The sequence below is a fragment of the Larimichthys crocea genome, chromosome VII (genome assembly GCF_000972845.2).
Source record: "Larimichthys crocea isolate SSNF chromosome VII, L_crocea_2.0, whole genome shotgun sequence".
In the NCBI taxonomy this organism is placed as follows: domain Eukaryota; kingdom Metazoa; phylum Chordata; class Actinopteri; family Sciaenidae; genus Larimichthys; species Larimichthys crocea.
The window spans coordinates 15,609,583-15,625,422 of NC_040017.1; the positions used below are offsets into that span (position 1 = coordinate 15,609,583).

The 15,840-nt window shown below is 40.0% G+C and overlaps 1 protein-coding gene across 2 annotated transcripts in view; it reads right to left on the bottom strand.

Annotated features, from left to right (window-relative positions):
* The window catches only part of grik4 (glutamate receptor, ionotropic, kainate 4), a 271,652-nt gene that overhangs the window by 80,361 nt on the left and 175,451 nt on the right, over positions 1 to 15,840 (bottom strand). For both annotated transcript variants that reach the window (XM_027280740.1, XM_027280739.1), the window contains exon 6: positions 1,226 to 1,391. In XM_027280740.1, the coding sequence (XP_027136541.1) occupies positions 1,226 to 1,391 (166 nt within the window). The remainder of the gene's footprint in view (positions 1 to 1,225; positions 1,392 to 15,840) is intronic.

A 15,840-nucleotide genomic window follows, 5' to 3' on the forward strand; every position in this document is an offset into this window, starting at 1 on the left:
CTAAAAATAACCAGCAATAAACGAAACCCGCGAAGTAAGTTTAACGATTATTATACATGTTTTAAGGCTGTAAAACCCCTAACCACACACTTTTATACACCTTTTTACACGCATTTTGTACAGTACTCCATTAGTTAATCAGGACGCAGAACACGTGCGGTTCTCCCTTAGCCAATTTAGGACGCAGAACACAATGCGCGTTCATACTGTACAGTACGCTGTAAAAAAAAAGCATGCAAACTTTGCAGACACACAAGTTTGGGTTTAATATATGAAATATCGCACTTTAAGAGGCAACTCTTGTCTAAAAAGGTTATGAATGAAAAGAGACACTAAAGTTAAGTCCAAAAAGAGACAGTCAAAGAGAAAGTTAAAAGGCAAAAGAACTGAGAATTGAGATAGGCGGATAGGCGGTTCATAGTGGCTTATTTCCTTCTTTGGGCTGTCTGACACATTTGATGTCTCAAGTCTATTTTGTTTCTTCAAAGCCTCGCACTGATTAGGAAAAAAGGTTAGTGGATGCCAGTCAGGGTCACGGTGCCTTTGTCTAGGGAGTTGTAATTACTGCTTGCTAAACTAAAAGAGGGTGGGAACAGGCCATGATTTAATCTTCCTCTCTATTTACAAAAATAACTTCCCTCGAGGAGCTTTTCAAGCTTCTTTAAGGTCATTCAGTTTAGTATCTTTAGAATCTAACGAGTGCCTTTGACAAGGAGGCGGTCAGATTCACCAGTGGACAGAGCTGCAAACTCTATCCTCATTTCCCTTTGCCGGTTTTAGAGATGCTTTTTGATCATTAGCAGGCGGTGTTTTAAGAGTGTTTTGACCACATCACATTAAGACTACAGATTGAAGACAGATTACACATGTAGCATGGCATTATCTTAATTTAAAAATGATGACGAGGGGAAAGGATTCCACAAAAATGGAAATTTATTCTGGGATAAAGTCGTCAGGCATTGTCACTGTGAGGGAGCTTTAGCTGTGGAGTGCAGCAGCTGCTTCAGACGGGAAGTGTGTCACGGGGTGAGATGTTGATAAGCACTGCATCTGTTGTCAAGACGCAGTCAGCGTGCGAGCCAGAAGCTTATGTGTGCTAACACGTGTTAAAGGATACCAGACGTTAAACAAAAAAATGTTTGCACGTTGTTAGCAGACGTAGAGAAGGCGTGCGTGAGCATTCTCCCTCAGGTGTGTATCAATGTGTATTTTGTGTCGTACTCACAGTCAGCCTGTGCACAGATGAGGCAGGCGGTGGTGCTGTTAAAGAAGGTGAGGAGGCCGGCCACAGCCAGGCTGATGTCAGTGTTGGTTGGCCTCATGTCCAGAGTGGTGAACCGGGGGAATTGAACCTTTAGAATGTCCTCTGGAGCCACCTTGACATAGGGCACCTGCACAGAGAAGCTGGTGTCAGACTACCTGTTGCATTTTAATCATCTGCAGTTGATTTTGACATTTCATGTTTTAAAATGCAGCAGACGTCTGCAGACCGTATAAGAGATACAAAATAAGACTTGGGAATAAAAATATCATTAAATAGCCAGAAGACAGCTAGAAGAAGAAATAGCTTCAGAAATCAGTTTAATCTGTAGATAGATAGATAACCCAGGGGTCTGTGGTAATGTACATATTCAAAATATCAAAATACACATTTCTCAGTGACTGAGGCAGTGTAAGATATGGTTCAAACTTAGATTTGTTCCTCCCACATGAACAAGCTCTTGTTAGAGATCTTCAGTGTAACACCCCCTCAACCACTGTTACAAAACATTTTGTTTACCCAGCTCACTGTGAAGCAGCTCGACTGTGTGTTTCAGGAGACACACACACAAAGGAAACCGGAGTAATGTGATGATGTTTTGCGGATGGATATTGATGCTGTTAAAAGAATTATTACAGAAAAAGAGAAGTCATCACTAGTGATGTTAATACAGAATACGATATTCACTGTTAAATCCATTCATCTATCAGTCAAAACATCTTAAACGCTTAACTATACCTTTCAAGTGTTTTCCCTTATGTCTTTATTAGTTGAACTGGCATTGTACTCCAGCACAGTGTCAATGATGTTAAAATAAACTCTCAACTTTGACTTTTTTTCATCCATATCAGATGAACAGCGTAGGGGCTAGCTATATATATATAATGTTATAGTGCCAGATGTTGACATTAAATGAGACCAAAGTGTCAAATGAGGTAAATGTATGTAAAAATAATCGCTTTACACAGATCCAGTACTTTAATTGGTCATCTGCTACAGTTACAGCACAGCTGTGCACGCCCACGAAGTACAGGGACATCAACCCGTTCACTCTAGTTTTGCTTAAGCTTTTATATGTCTCACATAAAGTGTTTCTTTGCTCATAAAGAAAGGTTATTCACAGGGGCGGCGTTTAGCTCAGTCGTAGAGCAGCCGCCTCATGTGCGAAGGCTCAGTCCTTGCTGCGGAAATCCAGGGTTTGAATCCGATCTGTGGCTCATTCCTGCATGTCAGTCCCTGTCACTCTCTCCCTGCATTCCTGTCACTGTTCGGCTGTCTCTATCAAATAAAGCTTGAAAAAAAAAAAACAATCTTTAGAAAAGTTATTCCCTAGTTTTCTGTATGATATCCTCCAGCTTCTCTGATTCAACTATTGCTTTACTTGTTGCTAAGTCATTAACTGCTAATGAACTAGGAGCTCCTGGCAGTTACTCTACTAGAGATTAAACATTAAACACTAACGCTCCCCTAGTGCTCTGAGCTCCCAGTCTGGGCTAAATCAGTTGCACGGCTAACTAACTAACACCAGCTACACTAAGCAAATGAAGTAGTACAGCCATTTGCCCATCAGGAAACTCTGAATCACTGAAAGTTGAAACAGAGTAGCCGGAGCACATCAGATGGAAGATCAGAGAAATATTTTCCGCATTTTCCACAGGGTGCATGAGGGGCCAGTATACGATAAAAAAAAAAAAAGATGTGAAAAAAGAGTGAAAAAAGAATGAATCATGCTACTCTAGTGGAGTCTAAGACTAAGAATATAGAAAATGAACATTAGCTTCTCACTACTAAAATCTAATGGACAATAGAAAATGCTTCACAGTTCAAAGACCTGCCTAAAACCATCCAATTACATGCTCAATAATAAATAATACACTTGAAATTGGACTGAATAATTAAACATATTAAAGATCCAAAACATATCTAATACAGTGCAAGTGCAGTGCGAGCAGTCACGGCAAAAATCAGAAACAAGGAGGAAGTCAAAGAAAGCCAGCCAAGCCTTCAGTATGAATCAATAAATACACAATTCTTCCAGCCCAGCCCCATTGTGAGGCGTTCAAGCTTTTGAGATTGATTACAGTGTTTTCACAGCGTTGATTTGTTGTAGCCATACAACATTCCTCAGCTGCCCCTAATGAATTTATCATAACACCCCCAGCCTACTAACAGGTATGTCTAACATAGGCTCATCTCCACTGTCAGAGAGGAGGTTAAGTACACTGCAGCTAACCTTGCAGCCTTCAATGTTCCCTGAGCACAGCAGCAAATCCAGACTGGAGCCACCTATAAATCTGCTGAACTTCAAGAAAATCATAAAGTTTATTCCACCCCAATCCATCTCTGCTTCAGTTCTTCATGTGATGATGTGAACCGATACATGCTGCCATGGCTTACAGCAGACACAGGGAGAGTGCGAAAGAGTGTGGCAGGTCGGTCAGCTAAACCGGGCATTGCAGTAGTGCGCAGTGGGGCTTGAAGGGGATGCGGGAGGACATGCTGGTCCGAGAGGAGGAATAAGAAAGGGAGCCTCTTCATCATGGCAGATTGCCTGTCTGTGTGGTTCTCAGAGCCCATACGTTGTTTCCCCCCTCGTCCCCATACTCCCTCGATTGGTTTTCCATCCCTGCCCATCAGGGTGTAATGGAGTCCCTGGGTGTCTGGATGGATGGGGGTGCGGCTGCTACTGACAGCCCCAGCTGGAATGCCATTCATTCTTTTCAAGGAGTCCTAAAACCTGTGTAATAGCTGCACACTACACTGGGGAAATGTGCCCCTCTTCAGTTGTGTCCTTTATCTTCCCTGTTGCATTTTTACAATTTCTCACTACCCTTTTCTCATTTCTGTTCCGTTCTCTCCTGTTCCTCAGCGTACCTCAGATGGTTCACACTTTTTTCCACTTGTCCCCTTTTCCCATGCGGTCTCGCCTTTCTTTTTCAGCACTGCGGACTGGTGCTACCCGACCCCTTTCACTTAGAAAACCTGACACGCTTGGATAGGCTGTATCAGAGGCAAGCAGGGGGGCTTGGAAAGCAGCTTACACAAACACACGCATATTCACATGCACACACAGAAACACACTGTCCTTTTCCATCATGGCCTGTTGGAAGCGCTGGCACCTCCGGGGAATTACTTGGCCCTGAGTCTTGATTCATTCATTAAGTTCCATGGCATACAGCCTTGATTCATATGGCGAATATCTAACTCAACATCCTGATTATTGCCCCAAAAGATTATTTCTGGAAACATTTCCTTAGCATGCATTTTTTTTCTAGTGAAAGTTCACTGAATCTGCAATATTTCTCAGTGTATTTCAAACATATCGTTTTGCATTTGACATTCACAAGGGAGCTATAGGCTAAATGTAGGTTACAGCAAGACCTAGGAAAACAGGACCTTATCAATACATCATACCTTAACACATGTTCCCCATGGTTAGAACAATATGATTGAATGGTTAGTAAACTGTGGGAATCACTATCCACATCATGTGGTGGGGTGACAAAGTGTTTTGAATCAAGACTTGAGTTAAAACAGGGGTACTCCAAGCAAAGAAGATCAATCTCCACATTACTAACAGCAAGTTGTCAGCCGCATCAAAGATGCCTGCCAGACTTCTTATCTGCAACCAACAGCTAGTATCAGTCACTCTGCTGGTCGATTAATCCCGAAAATAAAAACAGAAAAATCTTTCCTACATGTGTCTTTGCACGGCACAGTTTCAAAGACTCTCTGAACCGAAGAGCTGCTTCACTTTCGGTGTATCTCCACAGGAAACTAGTTTGCCATGCCAGCAATCCTGGGTACTAATCTACTTGAAGCCACTGTTGAAGACTGAAACTGGCACATCTTATCACATATTATGAGTTCTTGATTGTACTGCTCTTTGTTTGGGCTTGTGATAATTGTTAAAGCTGCGCTAAACAAAACAATCAATTAAATGACTGTGTGGTGCAAAATGGGTTGCCTTTTCTGACCCCCTCTGCAGTTCCCCTCAGTGTCTTTCAGCTTGTTGTTTGGTTTTTACGGTCTGGTTTTGTTTGCTTCAGTCTCACTGCTCAGTTTTATTTCCAACCACAGCAGGCATCTGCTTTAAGTGAAAAAAGCTCGGATAAACCCACAAACGTTACCTGCCCAGCACAAACTTCCAACAATGTTTGGTGGGGAACATAACAGCGAATTTAGTCAATAACAAGCCAGATGTTTTTTCTCAGTTCATTGTTTGGTGACCAAAAACAACTTAAAAAAGATAATGATGGACTTTATAACATCTTTTGAACCAGAAACTCCAAATAAAAGTTGCTCTGTACCTGCTTGATGTCACAACTGGATGTTAGCTATCACAAACAACAACAGCAAAAAGTAAAAGAAAGTATTGCTAATACTGCTGTTTCCAATACTTGCATCCCCACAGAGCGCTACAGGCCTCATTCTTCTGCCATCAGTAGTAACCACTTATCTTCATCATTGTCCAAAGTCAATTTAGCACAGGAAACATGTTTCCAGGTTCTCTAAAAATCTTTTCTGAGACAGCAAATGGTAAATGGACTGTACTTACATAGCACCTTCCTAGTCTTCTGATTAGTTAAAGTGCTTTTACACGATATATCTCATTCACCTATTCACACACATTCATACACTGATGGCATTGGCTTCTCATCAGTTTCAGGATTTACACACACTTACACAGACAGTAAGGTTTTGAAAATGTTACTGTATTTAGCCAAGGCACAGAAAATTATTAGAGGAAAGGTAAACAACTTGTAAATACTAGTAAACAAGCTGTAGCTCAAAATTAGAAGGTTAAAATATTGGCTCAGGGCCATGGCACTATTGGTGTGGGAGTGAAACTAATTACATCTGAAAATTTTGAAGCGAAGAAAATCTCAGGCAAACAATGAAGTCCAAGGTAGCCGCTCTGCTTTTAATAATCTGGTAGCTCCACTGTAAATAGAACTAAATACCACGGCGACTGCTGTGGAGAAACGCAGGCGAGTGCCAGGGGAATGAAGGGCGGGTGGAGGAGAGGGAGACAAAGTGCAAGAGCAAGACAGAAAAAAAAGGGAGAGAGCAGAAGAACTGACAGTCAGACTGGCAGAAGAAGAGAGCAATGGAGTGAGCGACAGAGAGGCTGAGGTTGGGGGAAATGGTATGCAGGGCAGGAAATGATAAACAAACATAATAAACAAACAGAAAGTAAGGGATGGCGAGGGGTTGCAATCAGCACTCATTAAATGGCCTCATTGAATTCAGCAGTGTAAAATTTGATTCTGTCGACAAAGGTAATCCGTCTCGTGTTCTCCCCTTTATTGGTTAATTTCTCAAGACACACAGTTTCAGGGGACTCGATAACATCACAAGTATTTAGCTTTGTTATTGTTTGGTCTCTGTGGGCTACAAATGCATTTCAGGTTAAAACAGAGTAGTGTGACTCTCATCTATTATTAAGGAGATGCAGTACTTATTTGCTATAACAGCAGGAAGTCATAAAAGTTGTTTACGCTGGATTCATTATGTAACGACTAGAGCTGAGTATTGAACTGGGTGCTAAGTGAAATATGTCTCTACGCCTGAAAAAACTGTCAAGTATGCAAAGTTTCCATTGAAAATTCAGTTTCTTCACAGCTCTGCTAAAGAAAGTCCAGCGTGAGAGTAACAGATCCTTCAGTTTACCAAAGCACTGCATGTCTGGATAAGGCAGCAATCATTTAATCTTTTGTTGCTATGATCAGGAGGTAAACAGTCAAAATTCCAGTAGAAGTCAGGTTTGTGTGATTGTTACATGTATCTGATTGGTCAAAGCCAGATGATGTTGCATTCTGGCAAAAGTTGAGCTAGCTTGCTCAATAACCTGCTGCTTCAATGCAGTGTCCCATTCAAACAAATGCCTTCTTTGTTTAGACTGTGATTGTTTAAGGCAAATTTATACTTGCTCTACTTGCTATTCTTGGTGTTAAGACATTTTAATAATTAGGTGAAAGGGTCTAGCAAAAAATACTTGTAAGCAGGTAGCAGAAAATGTATTGTTTTGGTTACCAAAGCCCGGGAAGCATATTGGCACCAGTCTTTCGCACTTTACCCAGCCCTAGTAATAACGTGCCAAAAGATGTACCCAAAAGGAGTTGTAGCTTTTCCATGCAGCCCAATCACAAAAGGTACAACTATGTCCCTTGTTTTTTTTTATATATACATATATTGTGCGAGTGACACAGAAACCAAGTCTTGCTCACTGGCTCTGGCTTGGATGTGTGCTTGTCTGTATATATATGTATGTATGTGTGTGTGTTTCCTGCAGTGTGACAGAAAGGCTGGCAGGTCTGCAGACAGAGGTTTGACAGGCGTTTAATGAGGAAGCTCTCACAGGACAGAGGCTTTGCACAGGTAACACACATACATACACACACACACAGTCATACACTCTTGCACACACAGTGAACAGTGAAGAAAATTAGATACCTTTGTTTGGCAGTTGAAATACCTCAACCCAATTATAATGTGCTTACAATATCCTTGCCTTAATTACAGTGAGATTGCACTGAGATAGGTTCAAATTAGCTATTAAAACAAGAAATAAAATAAACCATTTGCAACTGGCCAAGTCAATGATGTGCTTTTGGCTGCTTGTTGGAAATAGCCAGGTTTTTCATTGTGTTGTATAAAGTAACCATAACCTCTGTTAACCCCTCTGCAATGGAAAATTCAAGGTTACATTCAAGAAAGGTAGTTTCAGATCTAACCAGGCATTAGTGAGGAGACTGTTGCTCTGAGTTGAAGTGAAGGTGAAAGCTAATTTCCCTTCCGTCCAGTCCAACAAGCTCTGGGTTGCCTCGGTTGTTGAGCTGACAAGTGCCCAAGTCATTCTGCTACCTGTCCACTGTGAACCTAACAGGAGATGGCCGGGAGGGGGTCCGAGTGAGGGGAGGTGGATGTGTAGCAGTGCCATATGGAGAGCAGGTATAATGAGCAACTACATCTGTTGGCTTGGACTCAACAGGGCGGCATAACAAAACTCTATTTAATAGACCATCAGCGCACTTTTATCGGTCTTGGAACTTGTAAGGCAGTGTAGGAAAGTTAGCTTTAGCACCATTCATTGGTGTTTGAAGAGTTTTACATTACAGCACATTGACCTGGCTATCAATTAGCATACAACACATGCTTGGCAGAAAGACTGAACTGTCCTTGAAAACACTTAGCGCTGCAGCCAAATGGACAGCAGCCATTCAGTGTCAGTGAGCTGAATACAAGGTCAACTGATGCCAGACGGTGAGCAGTTCGTTTACCGTCAAAACGTGGATGAAGGTAATCAGTTTGAGGAGATCATCAGTTGTAGAAAACCAACCAATAGCAGGTCACAGAGTACGAAGCTTGGCTGGAGGTAGTTTACTGCAAACCAGAGAATCATATTGGCCACTGAGCATTAGAGAACAGATGCTGTTGGAGACATTGTCCATCAGTCAGCAAGTGTGATGCCAAGGCTGAAATGGAAGAGTGGAGTTGGCAAGGATGGTGTTGCAGGGTGGCAGGAAAGTGTCAACTCCGCCCTACCAACAATCTCCATCCGCAGCTCATCCCAAACCTCAGCCCATGCAGCCAGATCTCTATTTGTGGTAGTAATGATCCTGCATCAGGTCCCTGCGGTCAGAGCAGAAGCAGACCAGTGATAAAGATGAAGTGGGCTGCGGATCCCTCGGTGCCTTTTAGGCGAGTGGAACATTGACCACGAGATCTCTATCTCATTGATCAGCCAGTTCAGAGAGAAAAAAAGTTCCTTTCCTCCAGAGAGGCTTGCTCCCCACTCCACTGCTCTATTTTAGAGCAAATGTCTTTCGTGAAAAAAAAAAGAGATAGACTCGCCTGCTTTTTTACCAGCTGTGTTGGTATTATTCTAAGCAGTGAGCATGAAAAAAGAAACTACTAATTTGATCTGGGGATTTGTCACAAGCCACCTACTCGATGAAATGATGTAACATTTACCAGTAAATAACTCTTTTTTTCTATCAAGCATGGAAAACATGTTTATATTGTTGCATTAAAATCTTTCTATATGAAGCTTTTACTGCTAAATCTAGTCATATGTTTGCCTTAGACCACCCAAACAAAGCACAGCTAAACTATACACAACAAAACCGACAGTTGGCCGATAAATCCTTTGACCTTTCAACACACCATGAACAAAAGACTTGAATGTTCTTGATGAGTTTCAGTTCACGAGTGAAAATAAGAGTGTATTAATTCTGTGAGCAGCTGGTGGAAAACTGAACAATACCTGTCGAGGATTGTCTAATTCAAGACAAGACTAAACTCCTCGCTACTCGCTACTCGAAACAGGCAACTAAGATGAAACCAAAGCAACACTGTAGCATCCATTTTCATCCCCTTGATGACAACAATCAGCTAAATCGAAATCCATTTTGTTTGCCGCTCACCTGGGAGTCACTCTGTCTTTACTTGCTCTCATCTCAGGGATCAAATCAAGAGACTGTTTCGTGATGACAAGATCGTGGATTTGGATATGCACATGGCGCTTCTGCCGGTGCAGCCTTGACAAGACAGATCAATAGTGTTGTGAGAAAAGGGTCAGCAAAGGTGCAGACGACAGCTGTGCTCCTCTAATTATGATCATGCATAAGAAGCACCTGCGTTTTGTTTCCAAGCAAACTAAACAGAGGCATCAGGTACGGAGTGACACCCAGCTTAACGTTCTTTTATCAAATGTACTTACAGATGTCTGCACGTGTATCCAGAGGCACACACACACAAAGCTGAGAGAAATTAATTATGGTGTCATTATCTATTATTCATCAATTTAATTAAATTCATCTCACTGTTAATCATTTTGTGCCATGTTATGCCTGATGCTGTGCTTACTGTAGCTTGAGCAGCTACAAGCATAAAGACAAAGCACTTGGAGGTAAAAATGTTTTGCTTCTATGCACTGCGTTTGATAAATGTTCAATATGCTGTGCATATTTGTGTATTACATGCTGTAAAAGACCATGAATACCTTAAAATAAATGTTGCAATTTACTCTAAGACAGTCCCTGTGAGATACCCTAGAGATTCAGAGTTAACTTTCTATATGTACAGTATGTGTTCTTAAAACTAATATTAGTTTATTACACATAGTTTGGTATATGTGCACATGTCTACAAAAATATCCAGTCATTTTATAACTGTCTCTATTATATAGACGATTGCCCATGAAGTTGGAATAAAATATTATTTTTTACTTCTTCTCATTAAATGATTGTGACAATGCAATTTATTCTTGACAACTAAAGTGTGTCTTCTCAAAACTTTATCTCTTCCAAACATATCACAGTGAAAATTAAACACAATTAACTTGATGTGTATAAATAGGAATAAAAAGAAGTATGTGTCTGAAAACAAAATTATTCCAACTTGTGAGCAACACCACCAGAAAACTGAACACTGCATGTTTTTGTTTTGTTTTGTTTTTTATGTAACAAAAGAAAAAAGTCTAAACGGTCGACAAAAATTCTTACAAATAAATTCAACTCATTAAAAAAATGACTGTCTATTTAATCTATTTCATTGAAAAAGTATTGGATATTTTATCATCCATGTTATTAAAAATGGCTCAGTCCTTGCTGCGGAAGCCCAGGGTTCGAATCCGACCTGTGGCTCTTTCCCGCATGTCATTCCTCATCTCTGTCACTCTTCAGCACTCTCTATCAAATAAAGCTTCTTTAAAAAAAAAAAAAAAAAAAAAAAAAAAAAAAAAAATATATATATATATATATTATATATATATTATATATATATATATATCTATATATATCTATATATTTGATCTCTTTCCGTGAAAAAAAAATGTCAGTGCAGTTTTAAATCAAATATGAACAGTCTGTTTACAGTCTGTCTGCTGTCTGTCTAAAAAAACCTAATATTAATTAGGCTAACATTTTTCGGTGAGATTATGCTTCTGTTTAATACATTCACACAACGTTAGTGAAACATAATAAATACAAGCTAAATACAAATCTAAGATGCCTCTTTTAATTGGATCAATGAATCAATCAAGTGTGTGTCCCAAAGTATCCAAAAGCATCTGATGTCTGCGTTCATACACACAGCATGCACTCGGTATAATATAAGGTCGAGGTGTGGCTATTGACTGTAACTGTGATGTGAGTACAAATATGCAGGTCTATAATAAAAGAATAAAATGTTCTAGCAGTGTCTAGCACTTTCCACTTGATCTTCTTCACATGCTGTAGACTATCAGTTTACCATCTCAAGCATCCTCAACAGCTTCACAGTGCGCTCTTATATAATCAATGTAATGAAGTCATGTATTGCATTGAGGACTTTGTCATGACACTAAAAGGAACAGCCGTATCTACTGACCTGTTATTGGGTAGCACTAGAAGTTTTTAAACTCTAGTTTGAGGCAAAAAGTAAAGCTCTATCGAATTTCAAAAAAAGGGAATAAATGTGTGAGGGATGATGCAGCTTCACGTCTGAGACTTCCTCCGCTGAGCACCTGCAGTTAAACCTATTTTATTTTCACTCCTGAGTCTAAGATTTAAATTCCTAAGACACTGACAGATAGACATAAATACATAAAATTAAAATAGTAATTGACTCTACAGAGGAACAGAGGAAGATAAAATTTTATAAAACACTGAAGCAAATTTTGTATTTTCTTTCTTATGATCCCAATTAATTTTAATGATGATGAAAATGGTGAGTTTAGAGCCTAAAAACGTCAAATTAATGGATGAAAACTTGAGTGTTAGAATGCCAATTTCACTCGGCTGTGGGCTCACATATTGTATTGAAAAGCCAATTTACATTACATTACAATTCATTTTTTGAGTCTGAATCTGAAGGAATACTAAGCTGTGAGGGTCCTTAAAACTTCAGAAATCCTATTGAGATTCAACAGACACCTTACTGCTCCTGCACTGACATGAATAAGCAAGCTGCGGCTTAAATGTTCTGATTCATACTACATACATCAGAGTGATGTGGGCTCTTCCTCTAGCTCGTCATACTGTGCTGAGAAAAATGCACATCAGCTCTGCCTAATCAAACCTGAATACTCATTTGACACAATAATGTGTCAAATGCTGCCAAAACAACATTGCTTTTGGCTGGAGAGTGTTTGATTTTACATATAGTGGCCCAATTACAGAGGGGAGCCGAACCATAAGCTGACCTCCTGAGCAGAACAAGACTGACACAGCAGAACTAACACCACTGCGCAGACATAGAGATCCAGCATTAGACTGATGGAGGGTGATTAGGGTGAGGTAAGGAGAGAGAGGGGGCAGGCTTATGAATACCATTTAGCCCCCTTCTTTCTATTAGTTTTGTTAAAAATAGCAGATCTTGAACTAGTAGTCATCTAAAGCTGACTGAGAAGGAGTTGGGGAGAAGAGAAATGTCCGAAAAATGACAGTTGGTGGAGACGAGATGAAAAAAAAAAGGGAGAGAGGAGAGAAAAATAAGGAGAGAGGTGAGAATAAGGACACATAGATGAGAGCTGTGGCTTGTATAAGGGCTGTAATAGGAGATATTAGAGGAGGGACAATGGTAGAGAGGTGAAAATTGGGTAAAACTATGGTTGGGTGAAGGGAAAAAAGAAAAAGAAATGAGGCAACGAGTAAGAGTGTACAGTGTAAATCAAAGCAGCAAAGAACAGAGGTTTTGTAATATTGACAGACAAATGGTCTTTCATTGTATCTGTGTCAAGACTGTCCTCGGTTGGTTTAGGAAAATAAAAAAGGGCCAGCAGTATTTTCAGCATGGAAAATAACAATTAGGCAACGGGCTCTTCTTGCTGGTTATTTGCACAGGAACTATAGGATAGGCTCCTCAAGTACCCCATCAAGAACCAACTAACTAAATCAATGCAGCTCTCTGACAGTGCAATTAGGTGAACAAGTTCGCAGTAAAAGTTAGGCTGCAGGTTCTGACCAATGACCTCATTAAAAAATGGACAGAGCATGAGTGACGTCACCTGTAGGTCTCTGAAGCGCTGTTTTGTATCTGAAAATATGCGTTGCTGGCTGCCACCATGTTGGATTTACTGCTTATATAAATATCGGCAAATCCGTGGATCCTCGCTGGACCTGAGGCGGCCCAAATAACACCTGGGTATTCGAATAGGCCATCTGTAATGACACTTACCTGTCAATCAAGCAGCAAGGCTGTTAATTATGTGTAACTTTAAGTCTTAATATCATTTATTTATAATATATTGGTGCTTATGGAGACTGATTCGGCCACTCAAGTAATTACAGTTTTTTAGCACTTCTGCATTGGCTTTATTTCCCAGCACCAGCCACATTGTGGCAAAGAGTGCTTAGTCTTCAAAGAATACTGACATTTGCAGAGACAACACTAGAAAGTTTGATCATGAAAAAAACATGGAAAAACTTAACTCAATTCAAGGTCTTAAGGTTTAAACCAGTTGTCATGGAGAGGACATTAATCCATACACCACCACCTGTTATCGCATGACCTACGATCCCAAATTAGGTTGAGTGATGACAGCTGAAATAAACTAATGTGCTAATGTGAGTTGAGGTTAAAAGCTATTAGTTGAAACCAATATGTGCACCTTGACACAAGGCCTTGATGCCATGAACAAGATGCCATCCTGCTAATCCATATCGCAATCTGTTACATGTAGATACAACAGCAGGCAGGGTTAAAGGATACTTCTTTTTTATTTTAAATACAGTCACGTTATCTCTAAGTGTTGGAGACTGCTGTGCCTCCAGCAAAATAAATCTACTCTCAAAGTCAGAAGCTGTACAAAGATAAACACAATCATTGCTTTGATTAAGAGAAAAAGAGAACAAAACAATGTAATGACGTTTAACAGTGCATGAAATTTGTAGATAATGACATTATCAACTGATCTCAAATCAAAGCACTCAACAAAAGACAGCAATTTTTATTATTTTATTATTTTCATCACAACATCGAACTTTGTTGTGTTTTGTTTTACTGCAGAAGTGTATATCACCATGAAAACTATACTTGAATGCATCGCCAATCATCCACACAGATTTATCCTTACAACATTTACTTATTTTTCTTTCTACACAAATTAGTTAATTCAATCTAACCTGGCAGGATGTTTTAATAAAACACAGGTGTCGTATTTGAATGTGTCCACATGTCTGAGAGCAAAGCTAAGCAGACGTTGGCTGAATTCGAACAGGAAAAGTGGTGTGCTTCTGGCTTTGCTATGACAAACTGGGGGTTCGGTATCTGGCACAGAGGCAGTCTGAAGTGGGCACAGCTACTGTGTAAATGGTCTCTGGCCAGAGAGGATTTGCTGGGTTGGCTAGCTGGCTTTTCAAGTCACAAAAAGCAATTCCACACCATGTGTAGCACTGAGCTGCTGGACAACTCATCCATTTAAATCAGTTTGGACAGCTCTAAACACAGTGATCGCAAACACAGCAGGATGACTATCTGGATGTGTGAATGGACAAGTTAATGAACAGACACATACACAGAGTCAGATCTGTGACAAATATTCATTATTATGTTATGTTATGTTATGTTATGAATGCCTCACAATAATAACACAAATGAGGCACTGGACCTGCAAAATAGCATAAAAATGCTTCTCTCTAAGAGCATGGAGAGATTTTCAAACTTGTTCAATGTCCATTTACAAGCAATCAACTGTGCCTCTTGTCAAAAAGGATAGAAAAATGGACATTGAGAATAGATAAGAGTGAATACTGGAATAATAAGGCCGGGTTTCTGCGGCCTACTGAGCACCAAGAATGGAACAGTCCACGCCAAAACAGCGGAGAAGAAACTCAACAGGTTCTGAGTTCAGGAGGAACCGGATGTCCTGTTTATCAGCAGCACTGGTGAAATGTCTCCCATACCAGGAATACAATGTTTGAATCAGTATGTGACCACTGACCGAATGATTGTTTGAGAGTTTTATTTTAGTGAATCATTGTTTGGTTAAAGTTTCATACTGCTGAATGTGATTCGGCATGTATTCTGATAGACATGTATTAATGGCATGATGAATCATGTTAAATTGAGTATATAGAAAGTACTGGAGAAGCAGAGTGGACACAGATTAATAATAATATAATAATAATTAATGTACCTGAATTAAAATAGCAATGAATGATGAAGTGTTTGTGCTGCCTTAATCATGCCACCCTTGACCTCACTATGGTAACTGGAAATGACGTTGATAATGAACAATGAGCTGTGCTGTATGAGCTAATGTAGGCTGTCCACATAGGGTGGTAGAAAAGAGTGTATAATCCAAAGTTCTGTGAGGGTAAAGGAGAGACTTCTAAAACTGACAAAAAAGACTCACATCTCTACAAGGGAAAAGAAAAAGGACCAATTGAACAGAGAAAACGACACTGAAAACGCCACCATACTCTTAAGGGCCTATGAGTCTCCATTATGGGTTAGAGCCAAAGCCTGACAATTGTCAATGAACTCATCTAGAGCAGTTGATTTTTGAGATTTTATCAACTTATTTTCAAGGAGGTTGAGGTGACCAATCACAACAGGAAAAGCATATCCTTAGATCATGAGAGATTCATTAT